Source organism: Dasypus novemcinctus, chromosome 3 (genome assembly GCF_030445035.2).
Source record: "Dasypus novemcinctus isolate mDasNov1 chromosome 3, mDasNov1.1.hap2, whole genome shotgun sequence".
In the NCBI taxonomy this organism is placed as follows: Eukaryota; Metazoa; Chordata; class Mammalia; order Cingulata; family Dasypodidae; genus Dasypus; species Dasypus novemcinctus.
In genome coordinates, this window is record NC_080675.1 from 3,441,179 (window position 1) to 3,464,553 (window position 23,375).

Here is a 23,375-nt window from a genome sequence, read left to right on the forward strand (position 1 = left end):
GAGTTCAGCAAAGTAGCAGGATACAAGATCAACACACAGAAATCAGTAATATTTCTGTACATTAGTAGTGAAGAATCTGAGGAAGAAATTAGGGGAAAAAATTCCATTTATAGGGGAAGCGGACTTTGGCCCAGTGGTTAGGGCGTCCGTCTACCATGTGGGAGGTCCGCGGTTCAAACCCCGGGCCTCCTTGACCCGTGTGGAGCTGGCCATGCGCAGCGCTGATGCGCACAAGGAGTGCCGTGCCACGCAAGGGTGCCCCACGCGTGGGGGAGCCCCACGCGCACGGAGTGCGCCCGTGAGGAAAGCCGCCCAGCGTGAAAAGAAAGAGCAGCCTGCCCAGGAATGGCGCCGCCCACACTTCCCGTGCCGCTGACGACAACAGAAGTGGACAAAGAAACAAGACGCAGCAAATAGACACCAAGAACAAACAACCAGGGGAGGGGGGGGAATTAAATAAATAAATAAATCTTTAAAAAAAAAAAAATTCCATTTATAATAGCACAAAAAGACTCAAATACCTAGGAATCAATTTAACCAAAGAAGCATAGGACCTATATGCAGAAAACTACAAAACGTGCATCAAGAAATCAATGAAGGAAAGGAGACATGGCTCAACTGACAGAGGGTCTGCATACTATACGGGAGGGTGCACCCTGCAAGGAGAGCAGCCCCGTGTGAAAAAAAAGCGCAGCCCACCCAGAAGTGGTGCCACACACATGGAGAGCTGATGCAGCAAGACGACGCAACAAAAAAGAGATGCAGTTTCCTGGTGCCGTCAAAGGTAAAAGCGGACACAGAAAGAAATCAATGAAGACCTAAAATAAAAGACACTCCATGTTCATGGACTGAAGACTAAATATTGTGAAGATGTCAATTCTACCCAAACTGATTTACAGATTCAATGCAATACCAATTAAAATACCAACAGTCAACTTTACACAAATAGAAAGAGCAATTATCCAATTCATTTGACAGGGAAAGTTCCTCCAAATAGCCAAAAGCATTCTAAAAAAGAAGAGCGATGTAGCAGGGATTTCACGGCCTGATCGTCAAACATGTTACAAAGCTCCAGTGGTCAAAACAGCATGATACTGGCATAAAGACAGAAATACCAAAGCCATGTTAAGGGGATAAAACAGCCTCTTCAACAAATGGTGCTGGGACAACTGGATATTTATAACCAAAAGAAAGAAAGAGGTCCACTATCTCACTCCCTATACAAGAATCAACTCAAAATGGATCAGAGACCTAAATATAAAAGCCCAGACCATAAAACTAGGGAAGATGTAGGGAACATCTTAAAGGCCTTGTGGTAGGTGGTGGTTTCCTGGATCTTATACCCAAAGCACGGGCAACAAAAGGAAAAATAGATAAATGGTACCTTCTCAAAATTAAACATGTTTGCACCTCAAAGGACTTTGTCAAATGGGTGAAAAGGCTGCTGACTCCATAAGAATATATTTGGAAATCATTTTTCTGTAAGGATTTAATATCCATGATATATAAATAGATGCTACAACAGTAAAAAGACTAACAACCCAATTAAAAAATGGCAAAAGACTTGAATAGACATGTATCCAAGGAAGAAACACAAATTGGAAAGAAACACATGAAAAAATATTTAACATCACTAGTGTTTAGGGAAATGCAAATCAAAGCTACAAAGAGATATCATTTCATACCTATTAGAATGGCCACTATTAAAAAGACAGAACTACATGTGTGGGAGAGGATGTGGACACATAGGAACTCTCATTCACTGTTGGTGTGAATGTAGAATGGTGGAGCCACTGTGGAGGACTGTTTGGCAGTTCCTAAAGTAGTTCAATACAGATTTGCCACATGACCCTGCAATACCACTACTGGGTATACACCCAGAAGAACTGAGAGCAGTGACAGAGACACCTGCACATCGTTGTTCACAGTGGTATTATTCATCACTACCAAAAGATGGAAACAACCCAGGTAATCCATCAACTGATGGGTGGATAAGCAAACTGTGATGTATTCACACAATGGAATATTATGTAGCGGGAAGAAGAAATGAAATTGTAAAGCATATGACACCATGGATGAATCTGGAGGACATTACCCTGAGTGAATCAAGCCAGACACAAAAGGACAACTACTGTATGATTGTGCTACTATGAACTAAATGCATTGTATAATCTCATAAAGGTAGTAACTTGAATATGGGTCACTAGAAAATAGAATAAGGTTAGAGAATGGAAAACTGAGGATTAACAACAACAACAAAATGTAGAAAAAATGGATAGTGAACCCTGGTTCCTCAGCTGTGCCAACCACACCCCAGGTACGTGGCGGCCGCGTGGCTGAAGGCCGCCTCCAGGGCGGCAGGAATGGCACTGTCCCGCCATTGCCGAGCTCTCCACCGGACAACAGGGGCCTGGAGCTTGGCCTCTTCCCGGAAGGCACACTGCCCTAGGTTGCACTGTTTGAGGGTTCCCCAGCACATCAACTCGAGGTCAGAGCTTACTCACTTTCTATAAAAAGTACGGTTTTGGAATGATATCTGTCTGAACAATCCCTCTGATTTAAAAGGTAATTCACCCTCTTTTCTCTCTACTCTTACAGAATTATATTAATAAATTCCTGGAAAGTTGAATTCATTTTCCGACTTTCGTTAACCTGCCACAATATGCTGAAAGCCACTGTCTACTTCAGAATTCAGAAGCTCAGGAAACCCTGTTGACTAAAGCAGGTTAATTTTTTATTTTTTTACTTTAGGGCCAGGACAGCTCTTATTATATTTTCATCTTGTCCAGTGCTAACTGCCTAGCTAATGCACGAGGCTTTTTCATATTTTCCTATTAGCTACCCTTTCTGCATTAGCGGACCGTCGGGCCCTGTCCACCAGCCGACTTCCTCCTCCCAGGCCCTCAAATTCTGGACGCACCCCTCCATCGGATTCCTGCCTGCTCTCCACAGGCCTCTGGGGTCTGCGGCTGCCCCCACTCCGCTCCTGTCCTGGACCCCTGCTCTCTCCTGTGGCTGCTCAGCCGTCAGCTTCAGCAGACGTGGCTGTGACGACGCCTCTGCAGCACTGTCCAGAGCTCCTGCCAGGTGGCCGTTTAGAGAGGAAAGGGGCCTGCTGACCAAGCCGCACCAGGAGAGACCTTCGTCCTGTCACTCACCGACCCAAGCCTCGGCTTTCTAGACTGTAAAATGAGGTCCCCTTTCTTCACTGACATTTACTGAGTGTCTTTATGTGCCATGTTCCATGGTAGGACCACAGAGGCAAGTCCAACAAGATCCTTGCACTCAAAAAAAAAAAAAAAAAAGTATTATTTTGTGAGGGTAGGTGAATGACTCTAAGACAAAACAGCAGTACTGGAAAAGGTCCACAGGAGCTCAGAGAAGAGGAAGAGGATGACTGGCTCTCTAAGACAGGAAAAAATTTAAAAAAATGCAGTGCTATCTGCATTGGGTCTTGAATAACATGTGGGGGCGTGACAGTGGGGGTGGGAAGGCCTGGCAGAGGACCCCATGTACAAAGGCCGTGTGATGGGTGAAGAGTGGCAGAGGGGCCCAGGCAGGGGCTGGCAGCAGCAGACTGGAAGAGCCAGGCACCACCCTGCAGTGGCATCAGGAATGGTGGGGGAGCAGGGGCAGGGAGGCTTGCCCGAGGGTCTTGCAAAGTTGGTCAGGAGAGTCAAGCAGGCCTCCAGTGCGGCCACTGTGGAGCTCGGGCCTTGGGGTCAGGCAGATGCCCCAGGGGCGCCTGTGGGCATGTGGTGTCACCTCACGCCACCTTGTGGAGGCTGTTTCTGCAGCTACAGAACCAGCACCTTCCTGAAGGGGTTTGAGAGTTTAGGGAACCATCAACGCCAAGTACATAGCAAAGTCTCTGGCACACAGTAAGCCCAAAATAAGTGACAGTGTGATGCTGACAAGGACAGTAAGCACAGCATTGCTGTGACCATGAGGAACAAGTTTCCTGGCGAGCCCCACCCAAGAGTACTGAGTTCATGTGCACGGCATATGATGAAGATTCTTCACTCACCGGAACACAGGCTTGTGTGACCTACCAAACAGGTCACCAGCACAGAGTATCGACACGAGCAATGGTGTGAAGACACACCCTGGATGCGAGAGCCAAACATACTGGAATTGTCTCCAAACACACGCCATTTGTAGCCTCGACCCCCCACTTACTTGCTCAGGGGTCAGGAAAGTGGCTTCTGATTTCTTCTTCCTGATAAACCAATTTCCCCACCTTCCATACCGATGAGAGCAACTCTACCAAACAGGTAGGCCTCACAGTAAGGTAACTTTCAAGGAAAACACTGAAAACAGCATTTTGAGAACTGTGGGACATCCTCCAAATAATGCTACAACAGCTTAACTAGCAAAAGAGTAGTACGTTTTAGAAATTGCAATCACAAATAGCAGAGGTCAGCCTTTTCTACCAGACACAGTCCATTTTGTAATGAGTTTTATAAACTGCAGTTATATACAGCAGGGGTCAAACCAACAAGTACAAACCTATTGATGTAGGTCCTTCAGGCTTGCTTGAAAGTCTTATAATATTCCTGTCTCCCTTTAAGAAAAATATTTCATTTTCTGTGCAGGAAACAGACACGATATCACCTGAGCCTTCCAAACCAGCAACTGTGGCCTGTCCGGAAAAAAAAAAAACATAAAACCAGGCAAAAGTAATAGCTGAAAGCATTAAAACGCATGTGTAAGAATGCAAATAAGCCAAATGATAAATGCACTTTGCCACAACATTTCCTGAGAATTCTTGAAGGATTTCAACCCCAAATTAGGTAATATCTGACACGTGTGACTTTTTGTCATGCACCTCAGCAGGGCACTTACATGCCTGAGGGCAGAGGCGCCCCCACCTCTCAGCCACTCTCCAAACTGAGCCCCAGCCCCGCTGCCTTGCTCTTGGCTCCCGAGGAGACCGAGTGCACCCCTGGCTCGGCAGGGCTGGCCTGCCCGTCCCCCTGCTGCTCCCCATGCTGGGGGCGCACCAGGCAGGCCAGCCCAAGGCGCACACACACGCTGCTCCCCTCTCAGCTTCAAGTCCTCTCCTGTCCCTTCCAGATGCTGCCTCAGCGGGAAGCTTCCTGTCCGCTCGCCCTCCCAGTACCTAGGGCTCCTCAGCAGCTCACAGCCCTGTGCACAGACCTCCACCTGGCACGCCACTCCTGGGCCAGAACAATGTGCTGACACAACTGGGTGCGCCTAAGTGGGACTCGGGACAGCCTAGTGGTGTCCGCATGAACGAGAGCAGGGAGCAACATCCCCACCATCATCACAGGTGGACGGCAGACAACACAGGGCGTCCCAAGGCCCCAGGAGGAAAAAGGAGTTCTTGCTTTTCTGGCAACAGGGCAAATAAGAGACCAGTTTATTTCAGAAGATAAAGAGACCCTAAGTTCTTTTTAAATATTTAAATAATTCTCATGTCCAGCTAGAAGCATGACATTGCTTCAAAAAGCGGCCAATCAAGTGTTGTAGAAGAGCACGATGCATGTTTAAAGACAGAGAGATTGAGAGAGAAAACAAGGTAGAGAGAAAGATAGAACAAACATGGCAAAAGGCCAAACCTGGAAATCTGGGTGGGGAGTTTGTTGGAGTTCTATGTATTGTTTTATATTATTTTTGCAACTTTCCTGTAAGTTTGAAGTCATTTCACACTAAAAGATTAAAGAAAAAAAGCAGGCAGGAAAAAAGCTGCCAATCCTGTGGTGTTGCCACTGAGAGGTATAGATTCCAGGGCGGCACCTCTGATGATGGCTGCCCTGTAATTCGGCAGAGTCCCTCTGTCTCCACTTGCCTACCTGAAAGTGAAGTAATTACACTTATTGGATAAAGCACTTGGTAAGTGCTCAGAAAAAAAGAACTGACGGGCCATTACAGTCTCTTGACCCCACTAATGAGTAAGCGTGCACTAGTTCCACAAGAGACCAGGGTAAGAAGAAAAGCCGCATTCCCTTTAGCTGGGGGAAGGGCAAAGATGGCTTTCAAATGTCCCTTGGGAGCAGATGTGGCTCAAGCAGTTGAGCACCTGCTTCCCACATGGGAGGTCCCGGGTTTGGTCCTGGTACCTGCTTAAAAAAAAAGTTCCTTAACAAAAGAACAGACTCAGGCAAAGGCATCCCGGTGTCCCCAACCCCTCCCACCCCCACCACTTTACAGGAAAGCAAGCCGGGGCAGCTGCGAGACCCTGAGGGAAAGGCAGAAGCAGGACAGAGCCCTCTCAGGTGGGTCTTCATTCTACCACACTGGTCTGTCAAGCATGGCTGACAACATAATTAAACGGCTTCAATGCGCACCCGATGGAGGAAACCAGATGGCTCATTTTCTGCCAACACGCCCCAACACACCAGGCCCCACTTACCATTACTTATCTGTAATGGTAATGTGTTTTCAGCCCAATTTATACAATTATCCCCTACCATGATGTTCTGATGAAAAGCTGCCCAAGATCCACTATTACGTAAAGAACAGTTAGAAAAACAAAAAACAAGTGAGGAATAATGGGGCTCCATTTGGGTCAGACAAGTTAAGGACGGGCTAGAAGAGGCTGAGAAAGGAGCCGCTCTCCTGGGCCAGAGGTCCCCTGGGGAGGGCCTTGGGGTCGGATCCCCCCACCCTATTGTTTCTGGCATGTTTGGGGTTTCATTTGATGTGCTCGTGGTAATTAGGAAGTCAGGAAAAAACCAACCCAACCAGACTGTAAAGAACAAGTTTAATTTTGTGTTTAAATACAAAAAAACATACACACTTTCTTGAAAGAAGGTTGGACCGTGAATCTCAAAATTAACTATTTTAGTCTACAAAAAGTACCAAACCATTGTGTGTTTGGTTTCCTGGACCGGCTGGAATCAATGCGCGTGGAGCACAGGGAGCAGGGCAGGCACAGCTAGGTGGCCTCTGCCTGGGGTGCCCCTGGTGGTGCGTGCCTGCCACTTACCTGGGTGACAGTGTCCAGAAGGTAGATGCTGTACTCGTTCCAGCTCAACACCCAGCCTTCCTGGAAGAAGCATGAAACGAGCCCCAGGTGCCTCTCAGGGAAGCTGCAGCGCCCCCTGTCAGAGGCCTCCAGGCGGGGGTACAGTTCCAAAGGCTTGATGCCGCCAGCAAAGACGTCTTTTAAGATGAACGTGGCCTGAACAGCCCCGTGGACGTCAGCCTTCCACAACCGGAGCCCAGGCCTGGATGCGTACAGCGTTAGATCGCTCTGCTTACGAAGTCCTGGTATAAAACAAGCACCAAATTTCCCGGCCCTGAAATGAGAAGAAAGAAAAAGAAAAAGAAAAAGAAAGGAAAACCCTGAACAGAGAACGATTCAGAGGGACGCAGTGGTAAACCCCTGATATTAACTACACAAGAATTTCTGTGCAGGGCTGGTGGAGCTCAGTGGTAGAGTACCTGCTTTGCATGTATGAGGTCCTGGGTTCAATCCCCAGTACCTAAAAGAAAAAATTCTAATACAAGAACCCAAAGCAATAAAAAATAAAAGAGTTTCTGTGACTCAGGTTAAACAAGACTGATTCCCCCCTTTTCCACCTTGTGTCTTTTGTCAATTAAACCATGCTTCCGCCCACCCCGCAGATGCGCATGTCTGAGCCCACACATTGCGGCTGGAAGGGCAACTCCCCACAAGCCCCCACTGCGCCCTGAGCCTTATCTCCACGCCCTCCTTCAGTCTTCACCACACCCCGCGAGGTGCAAAGCACAGCTCCCATTGTAAAGAGGAAACTGAGGCAGAAGGCCGCCAATCCAGGTCTGGCCAGGCTCCCTACTCTGAAATTCCGTCCCTGCTGGGGTCAGGTTTGAGCACTGTCCTTTCAGAATTTCTCTACCACCACCAGAGGGACCAGTTTCCCTTCCTGATGTTCCCAGGCTTGATGTTTTCATTCCATTTTTTAAATTATAAAATATCTAATGCGCACAAAAGGGCATGTGATGTGCGCACGTTGTGAAGCCTAAAGATGGAATGTACACCCAGAGCCACCCCCCAACTTAGGAGCTAAACCCTGAGCCATCTCACTGCAGAGCTCCTGCCAGCTCCTTCCGTCCCCCGGAGGGGCTATGAGCCCGAATTCTAGTATTATTCACTAGCTTTTATTCAGAGTTTCCCCAAAGACCTCTGTATCCCTAAACACTACATGACTTAGCATTGTCTTTTACTTTTACCAGGGAAGGTACGATACTAAGTGCACACTTTGCAACTTGCTTCTTCCCACCTAACATCGCGCTCCTTGGCACAGAGGCTGTAGCTCACTCATTTCCACCACCCGACAGTATTCCACAGTGTTTCTTTGCTCTCCTACTGACGGACATTAGGGTTATTCCAGTTTTTACTCTCCTGAACACTGTTTCAGCACATAGCTCCTGGCACACAGAGGTAGTTTGCCAAGGCTATTTCAGGAGTTAGATGGTTCAGTTGCTGGGTAACAGCATTTTAAGTTTAGAAGACAAATTCAACTTGTCCTTCCATGTGAGACTCTACCCGCCACCTGGGCCCTGTCACTGCTCCACGTCTTTGCCGACCCTCAGACTTCCACCAGGGTCTAAATTTCAAGAGTTTCAGTTCAACCCTACTTCCCGCTGATTCTCTCTCGAAAATATTCCTCTGGTCTGCACAGTAGAAAGTCCACCCACTGTGGAGCAGGACCCGGGTCAAGCCCCCATCGTGGAATCTCGTGGCCGAGTAGTTTACACAGGCGTTTTACCCTCTGCATCGCAGTTCCTAAGCCATAAACGATGGCTAACAAATCCCACCTCACAGGCTGAGGGGCGATCAAGTGGATCACCTATACAAAGCACAGGAGTGGGGGTGGCGACCCCGTAAGCCCTCCAGATGCTCGGCCACCTTGCCCGCTGTGGGCAGCTGCAGGGCAGAGCTGCCTCTAATCCTCCTGCTTCATCTTCCGTGACACACAGGCTGGGCCCGGCCCCCCAGACTCACTGTACCTGGCAGCCCACCCACCCTGGAGGGCTGTCCCTGGCATCATGCACCTCAATAAGCAACTAGCTCCCTCTGTAGAGGGCCCAGGAGGACACTGCAGGTCAAACTCAGCTTTGAATCCAAGATGGCTCTGCTTGCCAAGGTCTGGTGTCTGAGTGTGTAACAAGTGCCATGTCTGATCACTGCCTTTGGTGGCATGTGCTGGAATCTTCTAGATAGAGGGCCCAGAGGATCCTATCAGGGCAGCCCACAAGCTTTTTCCTCCTGCCTCCACTGTTAACCAATTTCCTATTTGGTGATCCAATTTTTAAACATTGTTCTTCCATTTACAGGACCTCTTAAAAACCTCCGTCACTGTCATCTGGATCTGTTCACCTTAGACAACTGTATCATGGGTTGTAGACACACTCAGTGAACTTCTATATGTGGAAGATGCCAAGGCTGGTGTCGCGGGCTATGAAAGACAGAGAGGAAGTCCTCGTCCTGTCGTGCAACAGTGTAGCAGACGCGTCCACAAAAAACGCCTTGGCACACGGAAAGTGCTAGAGAGGACAGGTGAAGGGCATGTGTTCTGAGTGAGGCATAGGAAGGCTGAGTGGACTGTGACCGGATTGAGCCATGGGGAAGAGGCACTCTGGGTAAAGCAAGCACAGCAGGCAAGGCTCTAAGGAGTGGCTGAAATGCGTAGTGAGTGGGCGAGGTAACTGGCTAGAGCCAGGGGTCATGTCCGATCACCCCCCCATGGTCCCCTGGACTGCAGGGCGACTCTGCAGCATCTGCCGACACCAAAACTCCACCTTTTAAGCACTGGGCACTACAGGAGTCTAGAATCATTTAAAAAAATGAATATGCTTTCTACATTTTAATGGAGATGATTTTCAGATCACTTAAGACTTTTAAAAATGCCTAATCCCCTGTAAGAGCCACCTTAGTGTGAAAGGAGTGTTTTCTGGGCTAATGAATTCTAACTAAAAACCAAGAGCCCAAAGGAGAGGGTAAGTCTAAGATGAGCAAGGGAGCAAGCCAGGGAACCGGGGCCATCAACAGCCAACCACCAGAGGCCACCAGGCTGGGACAACAGTGGTGCTGCCACACTGCAGTGTGTGGTATACAAGGGCCCTGGCACGGCCCCGAGCCATGGAGGCTGGACGTAGGAGAGGCGCTGCCAGCTGTGCAGAGGGTGTCGACCAGAAGGAGGTGGTGCCAGCACAGGAGGGGAGGGCACAGTCAGGGGCCAGGGTCTGGGGAGGTTTCACCCGCCTATCAGAAACCCCCGGCCTCACCGGCTAGGCCCGCAGCCCTGCTTCTCCATCGCTCCTCGAGGAACACCCTGCGCCCACATGTGCAGTTCTGTGCCCTGTGTCCTGGGCCACCGTTTTCCTCTTTGCTGGGTCACCCCTGCCCAGGCACAACCTGCCCCTGCTGTCATGACACCACACGTTCCCTCTAAGAACAGCCCCACTTCCGCATTCCCTTCCACCAGAACACCTTCCACGAAGGTGTTCACGCTCACTGTGCACTTCTTGTCACCTCACTCTTGTCCTGAGCCCACTCAATTGTGCCCCGGCCCTCCAATCCGCTGGTCGTGCTCTCCACAAGCTCATGGCAAGGCCACCCAAAGGCTCCTCTCAGCCCATCCTTCCAGCCCATTGCCGCCGTGGCTGCGGCCCCTCCAGGAGACCCTGCTCACGGGCCTCCGCGGCTGCAGCCTGCCTCCAGCCTCCAGCCTGGTCCCTGTGGTGCTGCTTCCTCTGCCCTGCAAGCGGGCGCTGGGGCCCCCTCTCGGCTGTGCAGCTACGCGCGGTCTCTCCATCTGTCCAGACCCTGACCAATCCCCGTATAATCCCTCCAACCCCGCTGCCTGGAGCCCTCACTGGCCTCCCCGAGCCCTACTCCCGTCCCCTCTAAAACATTCCCACAAAGCAGCAAACAGTGGAATAAAGCCGCCCCAAGCAGGGCCCACAAAGCCGACAGCCTGTGGCCCTCTCCTCGCGCCGCGCCCCCCACCAGGCCTCGCTGCCCTCACACTGTGCACACCAGCCCCTGCCACCGCTTCTCCCCAAGGTGTTCTCAAAGCTTGCTCCTTTGGGATCGACTAGAGCCACCCAGGAGACGCCTTCCTTGTTCACTTACCTAACGCGCCATCACGCTCTGCCACACTCTGCCACGCTCCAGCTCCTCACCCTGATTCCTCACCACCGACCAGCCCGACACAGCTGCTCATTTGCCTCCCTCTTCCACAGCTACGCGGCTGCCCTAACCAGGGCTGTGTGGTCTGGTTCACAGCTGCCTCCCTGGCCAGGAGGCCCGGCGCGGCACACACTCGGCGACCAGCTCAGCCGGGAGCGACCCCTCTGCCCACAGGCCTGTCGGCTCCGCCCGGCTCCAGGCCTCCCTCCTCCTCCTGGGCGGCCCCACAGGGCTCTGTGCAGGAACCTCCTGGGCGCGCCCGTTGTGCAGGCCTGGAGCGCAGGGCTGGGCATCACGCTCTATTCCTCTTCCAATCCAAACCAGCCCGGTCCCTGTGCCTCCAAACCGGGTCTCAATCACCCTGGCCCCCACCCCCCACTGGGAGCTGCCCCCGTGCCTCCCAGAGCCTGGGTGGCCTCTGATGTGCCTCAGCTGATTTTCTCCTGCCAAGGCCCTTTGATGGCTTTCTGCACCCCTACAGTGAGTGAGGATGACAGCCCTCGCCCCGCTACGCTGGCCAGGGCCTCCCTTGTCAACCTCACTTTACCCAGTGCCCAGACCCACTTCTCATGGCCACACCAACCTCCTCTGGCTCCCTGGACATTCTCTGCCTGGCCTGACCCGGCGCCTCTGCAGGGTCTGCTCCCTGTGCCTGGAACGCAGCCCTCCCCAGCTTCCGGCCTCCATGCCGACCCACGTTCCTGCGCGGGCTCCCGGACCACTCGCCTGAAAGAAGGCTTGGGACTCCCTAACCCTGCACCCATCACCTCCTTCCCAGTGCTTCCTGGGCCTGTGGAGCCCCTGAGCCTGTGGGGCCGCCTGCCCCTCCCGTCTGCCCCGTCCCCTCGCTCACTGCCGGCTACTGGGCACGCCTGTGAACGCGGGCCGCATGCTGGCGCAAGCACGGCCTCCAGGGCCCAGACAAGGCTGACGCCCTTTTGTACCGTCTGGAAGTGTACACAACAGGAGACAAGCCTTTAGGACCCTCGAGGTTAAAAACGGTTCCGTTTATTTGGTGTGCTCTCCTTCCACCTCTCAGGGTTAATAAACTGCGCCTCCCCGCAAGAAGGGCCCACCTTGGTGGTATCTGCACCCTGGAGTGGGGCCTTAATCCACGCTGCCACCCCAACGACACAGCGCACCAGGACAGGCCCACAGGGAGGCCAGCAGGCCGGGTTTTAAGGGCACAGATCCTTGGGGAAGGTCATGGATTTTTAAATCTCTTGCTTTCCATTCCATCCTTCTTCCAAAAAGACAGAACGCAGTAAGACAGTGACGAAGGGACCAGGACAAAAGCAGCAGAGCATTCAGGCAGGGAAGCCAGGACCAGGCTCTGCGCAACCATGACACCCGAGCTAGAGATCCTGCTGCTTCCTGGGGCCAAGTGGGAGCCTGCTGCTATGAAGGGCCCAAGTGTTACTGGATCGTGGGCATCCTGCAGGGAAACTGAAGCCAAAGGGGCGTAGGAGAGTGGCTTTCAATAGCTGGAGGCTGTGCATGAGACAGAACGAGCTCCACTGTGCTCTCCGGAGCCGGCCACACATGAAGGACGGCAAATGCGCCGGCGGAGGGCCGGCTCCCCGCTCTGACCTCACCCGGCCCCGACAGCACTCGGCTGGCACCACCAGCCTCCGGGCTCCTGGTGCCTGGCATCTCACCAGGCTCCAAGTCAGCCACTCTCCCACTCCCTCCATGCCTGCCTTGGACCCTCTCCACATTCCTTACCTCCCCTGCCACCTGCCCTGATGTCCTGCAGGCAAAGGTGTCACTTAGTGGGGCAAAGAAAGGGAGGCACAAGGTGGGACCGCCTCACCTCCCCCGCCCAGTCTACAAACGTGCCTGGTTGGTGCCCCCACCCTGGCGCCTTGCCAGGACATGGAGGGCTCAGCTCCACCTCTCTAGCTGCCCCTTCCTCACCCCTCCTCAAATGACCTGGCTGCACAGGGTCCTATGAGCCTGTCCTCCAGGCCGCAGGGTGGCGCTGCACTGCAGGTCACCCATGTTCTCCTCAGTCCTTCCCCCAGGGGGCAGGTCAAAGGGGACCACCTCTCACCTGAAATACGGCACCCTTGGGACCCTCCCTCTGTCTTGTGGCCAAGTACCCCTTCTCCTGGCCCCTCTTCTTCAGGATCGAAGCCCATTCAGACACTCCCAGCATCCTGGGCATTGCTTGCCCTGTGGGAGACCACCCCCCGTCCCCGCCACTGGAGTGTAAGGAGTGCACGGCCACAGTGCTGGGTGGACAGTGAGCATCCAGACCGCCCCCTGCCAGGGCGGCGGAGCCAGGCCTGGGGCCTGGGCAGGATGCAGACTGGCCAGACCGCCTATGGCCCCTCCTGCGCACAGGGTGCACTCTGCCTCCCGGGCAGGCACAGATGCCCCCGGGAAACCCCCAGGCTGAAAGCCGCCGGGGGCTCGCGAGCAGCCAGGAACAGCAGAGTGTGCTCTGCAGCCAGTCCTGACATTCAGCCAGAATGGACCCCTGTGGAGCTTACGTTTTCCTTGGTTGTGTGCCAACCTGCTTGACAGACTTCTCCTCCGTGTAGAAAAGCAGGCTTCTCTGTAGAGTAGAAACGAGCAGTACCTTCTGGCTGTAATCGAGCTGCACAATTGAAGACGGCTCCTCCAACACCAGCTGGGAGTTGCAGGCACCCTGGCAGAGAGTCCGGATAAATCTAGGATCAAGGTTGCATCACAGGGGCCTGACTTACCCACAGCTCACAAGCTTCCTTTCTGCTCTCTGTGGCCAGGAGAGTCTACACTTTAAAGTGCATGCTTTATGTCTCTGCAGAGGCAGTGTCAGCCCACCGTAATGAGACCATCAGGAAAAGTCCTTACTAAAGAGAAAGGAGCCAACCTAAACATCTACCGCATACTATGTCACATTTGCCAGGAAATACTGAAAAGTTTTACATAATGTATTTTACATGTTCTCAGTAGATAGTTCCAAGAAGAATCCATAAAGACCTAAATAGAAACATGTCACACTGTACGTGTTATTCATTCTATGATTAAACAAACTGGGACTTTCTATAAAATTGAGACAACGAGCAGCTCTGTAAGTTCATAATATACTCTCCCATGCTCACCCCCAAAGAATTCAATGGAATTCTGAGGACAACCTTACCGACTCAAAGGGTCATAGAAAATAGGTTAAAAGAATCAAAATGGTACTAAATATAATAAAGAGCAAAGTAGAAATTCCAGAAGACATTTTACTGCTAAAACAAGCTATATGTCTTAATATCAAAAATCTACTTGTATACAATGAACAATATTATTGAGTCATAAAAAGGAAGTTCCAATAACATGCAACATGGATAAACCTTGAAGACAGCATGTTGTGTGAAAAAAGCCAGACACAGGAGAACAGAAATCGCATGATTCTTCTTACATGAAATAAGTAGAATATGGAAATTCATAGAGACAAAGTAGAGAACAAGTTACAGGGGCTGGGGGACAGGGAAAATGGGGAGTTAAGGCTTAACTGGTATAGAATTTCTATTTGGGTTGATGGGAAAGTTTTGGTCACAGATGGTGGGGACCTTTCTAAAATCTCTACATACATCACGCATCAGCTCCCCCTTCTCAACCCACATTCCACCTCATAGTAACCTACACTCTAGGTCTTACTTCCACGACTTCCTCCGCATAGTTCATTCATATTAGTGAAACCACACAATAGTGTCCTTTTTTGTCTGGCTTATTTCTCTCAACATAATGTCCTCAAGGTTCACCCATGTTGTCATAGGCTTCCTGACTTCTTTTCTCCTTACAAGCGCAATAGTATTTCATCACATGTAAAGACCTCATTTTGTTAATCCCTTCATCAGTTGACAGGCACTTGGATTGTTTCTATCTTTTAACAATTGTGAATAACTGCCCTATGAACACTGGTGTGCAAATGTCTGTTCCCATCCTTGCTTTCAGTTCTTCTGGATATATTCCTAGTAGTAGGATTGTCAGATCATACGGCAGATTGATTTTTAGCTTCCCGAGGAACCACCACACCGTCTTCCACAGGCGCCGTACCCATCTACATTCCTGCCAGCAGTGAAGGCGTGTTCCCATTTTGCTACATTCCCTCCAGCACTTTTAGTTTTGTTTTAAAAAGAAAAAAACAATAGTCATTCTGTAAGGTGTGAAATGATATCTCATCATAGTCTTGATCTGCATTTCCCTAATAGTCATGTGGAACATCGTTTCATGTGCTTTTTGGCTATTTGTATTTTCTCTTTAGAAAAATTTCTGTTCAAGTCTTTTGCTCATTTATTAACTGGGGTGCTTGTTTTTTTTTTAATGTTGAGTTGTATGATCTCTTTAAGTAACATGGAAATCAAACCCTTACCAGGTAAGTGAGTTCCAAATATTTTTCCCATTGAGTAGGCTGCCTTTTTTAACCTTCTTGACAAAGTCCTTTGAAGTACAGAGGTATTTTAATTTTGAGAAGGTCCCATTTATCTATTTTTTCTTTCACTGCTTGTGCTTTGAGCCACCTGACAAAAGTTCTTGATGTTTCTCTACATTTTCTTCTAGGAGTTTTATGGTTCTAGCTTTTATATTGAGGTCTCTGATCCATTTTGAGTTAGTTTTTGTATAAGGTGTGAGATAGGGGTCCTCATTCTTTCTCCTAGTTATTGATATCAAGTTCTCCCAGCAGCATTTGCTAAATAGACTATACTGATCTAACTGGGTGAGTCTGACCCTTGTCAAAAATCACTTGACCATAGATGTGAGGATCTATTCTGAACTCTCAGTTCAATTCCATTGGTTAGTATGTCTATCTTTACACTAGTATCATGCTGTTTTTACCATAGCAGCTAGATAATATGATTTAAAGCCAGGAAGTGAGAGTCCTCTAATTTCATTCTTCTTTTTGAAGATATTTTGGCTATTCAGGGTCATTACCCTTCCAAATAAATTGGATAATTAGCTTTTCCATTTTTACAAAAAAGGCTATTAGAATTTTTACGGGGATTATATTGAGTCTATAAATCAATTTGGGTAGAATTGACATCTTGATACTTAATCTTCCTATCCAAGAACACAGAATGTCTTTCCATTTGTTTAGGTCATCTTTGATTTCTTTTTAAAAAATTTTTTTTATTTTATTCATTTCTCTTCCTTCCTCCCCCCCCCACCCAGCTCTCTTGTCTATTTGCTGTGTGTTCTTCTTTGTCCACTTCTGTTGTCAGTGGCATGGGAATCCGTGTTTCTTTTTGTTGCGTCATCCTGTTGTGTCAGCTCTCTGTGTGTGCAGCACCACTCCTGGGCGGGCTGCACTTTCTTTCGCGCTGGGTACTCTCCTTATGGGGTGCACTCCTTGCGCGTGGGGCTCCCCTATGCGGGGACACCCCTGCATGGCACGGCACTCCTTGCACGCATCAGCACTGCGCATGGGCCAGCTTCACACGGGTCAAGGAGGCCCGGGTTTGAACCATGGACCTCCCATGTGGTAGATGGACACCCTAACCACTGGGCCAAGTCCGCTTCCCATCTTTGATTTCTTTAAGTAATGTGTTGCAGTTTTCTGAACACAGGTTCTTTGTGTCATTGGTTACATTTATTTCTAAATATTTGATTCTTTTAGTCACTATTGTAAAAGCAATTTTTTCCCTGACTTCCTCCTCAGATTGCTCATTAGTAGTGTAAAGAAACACTAGTAACTTTTACCTATTAATCTTGTATCTTGCCACTTTGCTGAGCTTGTTTATTAGTTCCAGTAGCTTTACTGTGGATTTTTTAGGATTTTTAGGTATAGGATTATATCATCTTCAAATAGCTAGTTTTACTTCTTTCTTTCCTATTTGGGTACCTTTTTTTTTTCTTACCTAATTGTGTTAGCAAGAACTTCTAGTACAATACTGAATAACTTTGGTGACAGTGGGACTCCTTGTCTTGCTCCCAATCTCAGTGGGAAAGCTTTCAGTCTTTCCCCACTGAGTACAATGTTAAACTGTAGGTTTTTAATATATGCCCTTTACCATGTTGAGAAAGTTTCCATCTAGTCCTATCTTTTGTAGTGTTTTCATCAAGAAATGATGCCGTGGGAAGCAGAGTTGGCCCAGTGGTTAGGGCGTCCGTCTACCACATGGGAGGTCTGCAGTTCAAATCCCGGGCCTCCTTGACCCGTGTGGAGCTGGCCCATACGCAGTTCTGATGCTCCCAAGGAATGCCATGCCACGCAGGGGTGTCCCCCGCGTAGGGGAGCCCCATGTGCAAGGAGTGCACCCCATAAGGAGAGCTGCCCAGCACGAAAGAAAGTGCAGCCTGCCCAGGAATGGTGCCGCACACACGGAGAGCTGACACAACAAGATGACGCAACAAAAAGAAACACAGATTCCTGTGCCGCTGACAACAACAGAAGCAGACAAAGACGACGACGCAGCAAAGAGACACAGAAAACAGATAACCGGGGCCGGGGGAGGGGAGAGAAATAAATAAATAAATAAATAAATCTTTTTTTAAAAAAAGGATGCTGTATACTGTCAAATGTCTTTCCTGCATTAATCAAGATGATCATGTGATTCTTCTTCTTTGATATATTAGTGTGGTATATTACACCGATCGATTTTCTTGTGTTGAACAATACTTCCATACCAGGGATAGAATCCACTTGATCATGATGTATAATCCTTTTAATGTGCTTTTGGAGTGGATTAGCGAGGATTTTGTGGAGGATTTCTGCAATTATAGTTCATTAGAGAAACTGGTCTATAATTTTGTTTTTTCATATTATCATTATCTGGCTTTGGTATTAGGGTGATGTTGGCTTTACAGAATAAATTTCATAGCATTCCCTCTTGTTAAATTTTGAAGCATTAGAGCGAAATTGGTATTAAATCTTCTTTGAATGATTGGTAGAATTCGCCTGTGAAGCCATCAGGTCCTGGGCTTTTTACCTTTGGGAGGTTTTAGATGACTGTTTTAATCTCTTTACTTGTGTTTGGTTTGTTGAGGTCTTCTATATATTCCAGGGTCAGTGTAGGTTACTCGTGTGTTTCTAGGAATTTGTCTGTCTCATCTATGTTGTCTAGTTTAGTGATGTACAATTGTTCATAGTATCCTCTTATGATCTCTTGGGGGGTCAGTAGTAATGTCTCCCTTCCTACTTCTGATTTTATTTGCATCTTCTCTCTTTTTTTTCTTTCTCAGAATGTTTTAAAATCACTCTCCTGCACCTGACTTCTCTGTTCGCTGAAAAGGCAACACAGGACCAGCACACTCTCTGGTCAGGGATTGGAGGATCTGCGCCGGTACCATTCAGCTGTGTTTTTCGATTAATAGGCTGGATTAAATTGGGAATATGCCAAAATCAAAGATTTTTCAATTTTGCCTAACAAATAAACTTTTTAATCTCAAACTTGCAGCTTATAAGGGACTAACTCAGTTTTCGTCCTCAGCAGCAGCAAAGTATAAATACATTAGCCCCTTAACAAAACGTTTTCTTATTGAGTAACAGTTCTCAAAATGGGGTTCACAGATCCCTGAGGGTTCCAAAGACCCTTCTGAGGATCTGAAAATCAAAATTGTATAGTAAACAATATTGTGAGTGTAATTAATATCTATGAATTATACAGTGGATGTGCAATTTCAACAACTGTATAAAAGTGGTTGAAACAGGAACATCTGTATTGTATGTTACCACCAAAAAAAATACACACATACATAAAATAAAAAACTGTGTAGTAAAGAATTTGGTTTTGCCCAAAGAGATGGTTTGGCTTTGCCTTTAGCTTCTGATGTATTATCTAGACAACTTGGAATGCTATGTCTAACTAGTTCCTGGGGCCCTGGGGCATACCAGCTAATTTAATGAAGTGACTTAGGGCAGGGACTAGCTGTACCTGTCTGCCACACCAGGAAGACCAACAATACGATTTAGGGTGTAGGTGTGGGCTCTGGAGACCGCAGTATCAATGGACCTGGAGGCTGAGATGAACCCCGTGAGCAATCAACTAATCAGTCAGCCATGCCCACTAATGGCGTCCCAATAAAAACCGTGAACACTGAGCTTCGTTGGCAACACTGTGCATTTTGTCATGCGCTGATGGCAGGAAGTAATGCAACCTGACTGCCGGGAGGGATGATGCAAGCTCCTTGCGGGCTCTGCTCTGGACTCTGCCCTAGGCGCCTCTCACCTTGCCTAGTTTTATTCTGAATCCCTTTCCTCTAATAAACTATATGAGCATAAGAGTTTCCAGTGAGTTCTGTGAGACTTTGAAGCAAATTATTAAACCTGAGGGTGGTTGTGGGAAAGTCCTAGAACTTTTCTGGTGTCAGAAGTGAGTGCATGGGGGGGTGGCAGGTATACAGGAACCTCTTATATTTTTTAGTGTAACTTTTTTTTTGTAGCAACAAATACATCTTCAAAAAAATACAATTTACAAAAATGATGTGTTGGGGTTGGGGAGTGGGTTATATGGGAACATCTTATGTTTTTTGTTTTTTTATGTTTTTTAATGTAACATTCCTTGTGATCTATTAACTTTAATTAAAAAAAATTTTTTTTTTAAAGTGAGTGCAGTCTTGAGGACTGGGCCCTCAACCTTTGCAGTTGTCCCCTAACTCATCAGAAAGCCATTTTCACGATAATGCTAAGACATCATCTGCCTTTTTGCTGGGCTAACAAGTGTACTGATGGTACACAAGCCACAGGGGGTAAAGCTCCTGGAACCTCAGCCTGAACTGAGGCAGTGGCACCATACTCCACGAGCAGCACTGTAACTTCTTCACCTCCACATACGCACAGCAAAAATGCATTTCTCTTAGGAATGTCTTTGATGAAGCAGGATAGTAATTTTATTAAATCTTGACCCTTAGGTACTCATCTTTTTAGTATTCTATGTAACAAAATGGGACATTCACATATAGGCCTTCTGCTGCATACTGAAGTACAATGGCTATCTCAAGGAAAAGCACCTGTGCAGTTGTCTGAGCTGTGAGTCGAACAGCTGCTTTTTTCATGGAACACCATTTTTACTCAAAACACTATAATTATTCAAACTTGGGTATTTGGCAGGCATTTTCTCGAAAAGAATAAAGTGGACCTGTGACGTCAAGGAAAACAAGGGATAATACTTGTGGCCGATGATGAAATTCAAGCTTTCAAGTGAAGATGGGAAGTCTAAAAACTTGTACCTGCCCTTCTGAACTTGACAGCTTCTCAACAGATAAAAACTCTTCTACCAATCAAAATGATGGCAATGTTAACAGAGGTGATTTTTTTTAATGTTGTATAATGAAGTGCAACAACACTTGGAAGATATGCATCTCCCCGTGAACCAGTCTTTCAAATGACCAATACATGTTGCTACAAAATCATGCAAAGGGAAGCGGACTTGGCTCAATGGATACAGCATCCGCCTACCACATGGGAGGTCCACGGTTCAAACCCAGGGCCTCCTTGACCCATGTGGAGCTGGCCCATGTGCAGAGCTGATGCATGCAAGGAGTGCTGTGCCATGCAGGGGTGTCCCCCGCGTAGGGGAGCCCCACGCGCAAGGAGTGTGCCCCGTAAGGAGAGCTGCCCAGCACAAAAGAAAGTTCAGCCGGCTCGGGAGTGGCAGCTGAACACATGGAGAGCTGACAGAGCAAGATGACACAACAAAAGAGACACAGTTTCCTGGTGCTGCTGACAAGAATAGAAGTGGACACAGAAAAACACAAAGCGAATGGACACAGAGAACAGACAACTGGGGCGGGGGGTGGGGAATGGGAGAGAAATAAATAAAAATAAAGTCTTAAAAAAAGGTACTTTCTCACTCAAAGTCATTAAAAAAAAATCATGCAAGATTTGAAGATCCATTCAAAGAGCAGGATAGACCAATGGACTTTGATGCTACAGAGTATGAAAAGTATGTTATGCTTCAGATTCCACACTCTAACTAACCTTTAAGAAGCCACCTCATGTCCTGCTTAGATGCAGGATCAAAGAAGAATATATTACAATGATCTGAAAATGGTTTTAAAATATTCTCTTTCCCAACTACATGTCTATGTGAGGTCAGATTTTCTTTATAAATTTCAACCCAAACAATGTATTGCAACAGATTGAATGGAGAATCCAGCTGTCTTCTATGAAGTCAGACATTATAGGTATTTGCAAAAATGTGAAATAATGCCTTTTATACTGCTGAAAATATAGACTTTTTCACAAAAATGTTACTTTTGTTAATATGTAAAACATTTATTATTGTTTTAAAATGTTATGCTGCTGAAAATAGACTTTTTCACAAAAATGTTACCTTTGTTAACATGTAAGAGGTTTATTATTATTGTTTTAAAATATGTTCATATTTTTAAATTTCTCGGTTTTAATTCCTAATACAGTAAACTTGATAAACATAACCCACATAAACAAAAGCTCTCTGGAGTCCTTGGTAATTTTTATGAATGTAAATTTTTATGAATCCTGAGATTAAAAAGTTTGAGAACTGCTGCTAGAGAATATTTGTAATAGGCAGGTCAGTCATAGATCAAGGAATTAAAAGTCACTCAGCTGATAATTGCCGTGCACTTGGAATGAAAACTACAGTCTAGCCGGGCAGAGAGACTTAAAATAAAGCACAGGCAGGCGTACAGCACTACGTCCACTGGCTTTGCAGCAGAACTTCAGTTTGAAATTCAGCTCTGCCAGGTATTAGCTCGTGATCCTGGGCTGCTTACTGGATCTCTCTGGGCCTCGGTTTCTTCATCTACTGCTTGGGGATGAGAACACACAGCTCGGCGCATTGCTGTGCAGGTTAAATTCAGTAGCGGATATGTGGGTGGGGCCTGGGCACTGCGCCGCCGCCCGCCCTGCTCTGGCTTCCTCTCCCTGGTGAGGATCGCTCAGACAGGCAGGGTTTGCTGCTGGAGAGCTTTCCATGCCTTGAAATCACCAGCCTTTGTCCATAGCTATGATTATGAAGTGCTTTGCATCACTCCTACTAAACCTTTCAAGGTATTGGGAATTGAAAAGGGGTTCTTTCCTAAGTTGTAGCAATAGATAATAGTAGAATAAAAAAAGTGAATGTTCGAATAAAAACAAAGACCAACTCATTAGTCACAGAAATGGGAGTTAGATCCTTGAAAGAAAATGTTACAGACAACAACACAGAGTACAAAGGGAATATGATTAAGATTATAAACTAACTGAAAATACAATTATGGAGATAATTTCTCTAATATAAGAGGCAACAATATTTCTGAAAATAATTTTACCTGGTCTAGATCCAGAGAAGAGTAGACAATTTTCCCTTTGTCATCTCCAGAGAATAATTTCATTCCATTGGGGCTCCAAGCCAGAGCTGTAATGCTATTTTTGTGAATACCAGTGACATCAAATCTCCGAAGCTATGAGTAAACGATAAAAATACACACAAGAAGAAAAGGATAAAAACTGTGAGATGGGGCCACATGGGCAAGAGGATGTCAGTCCCTCCCATACGTCCAAGAGCTGCTTCTCCTAACCTTGCTTCCCACGTGGACATGTACAAGTGTCCATATGTCTGTCTACCGTCACAACCTACAGAGAACATGCCAGAAAATATTAAGCAAAACTGACATCACCTATACGTGCTTTTTGCCAAGAGCCCTACCATGAGCAAAAATGTTATCTAAGTACAAGCAGCCTAACATTAAGGTTTCCTAGACAGATGAGGTTTTCTCATTTTAAAGCCCATGAGGAATTTGCCAAGAAGTTAAGGAAAGCTAAAACGGTGAGCACATACCTGTTTATTCCTCCCTGGCAATGAAGACACAAGCTGGAAAACTGCCACCCTCCCAGAGGCTGTGCCTGCAGCCACGAGGTCATCGAAGCAGCTGAGCAGCTTCACGACCGTGATGGATTCCATTTTCCCCTAGAAGAGGAAAATTCAAAAACAAATGGAACTGGACCTTGTAGGTTTTAAAAATGAGTAACAAGGAAGATACTGCCTCACTGGGCTGCAGTTTGTACATATTCCTGGCTGGAAATGAATACAAAAATTCCACTTTAAAAGACCACCTTTTCCTTCTGAGGCTTTTAAAATGACAAAATAAAAAACTCATCTCTGATGAAGGAAATGCTGATCAATTAAGTATGAATACGCTGAGCTCTGATCAAGAGACTACCCAGCATGGCACCCCCAGCCCCAGCGGCTGAAGCCAGCAGCCGCTTTGCTCTGGGCAGCTCTCTCAACTCTGGGCAGACCATTCACGCCTCTGCACGGGTCCTGCTGCCCAGGTCTTCCAGCCTCAGAGGTTTGCT

General features: G+C 47.5%; 1 protein-coding gene across 2 annotated transcripts in view; it reads right to left on the reverse strand.

The window, feature by feature from the left end:
* Positions 1-23,375, reverse strand: part of TECPR2 (tectonin beta-propeller repeat containing 2) — a 136,847-nt gene that overhangs the window by 64,410 nt on the left and 49,062 nt on the right. For both annotated transcript variants that reach the window (XM_004483537.3, XM_004483536.4), the window contains exons 3-7: positions 22,858-22,986; positions 22,349-22,480; positions 13,639-13,796; positions 6,953-7,265; positions 4,510-4,642 (exon numbers count right to left, since the gene is read on the reverse strand). In XM_004483537.3, the coding sequence (XP_004483594.2) occupies positions 4,510-4,642; positions 6,953-7,265; positions 13,639-13,796; positions 22,349-22,480; positions 22,858-22,986 (865 nt within the window). The remainder of the gene's footprint in view (positions 1-4,509; positions 4,643-6,952; positions 7,266-13,638; positions 13,797-22,348; positions 22,481-22,857; positions 22,987-23,375) is intronic.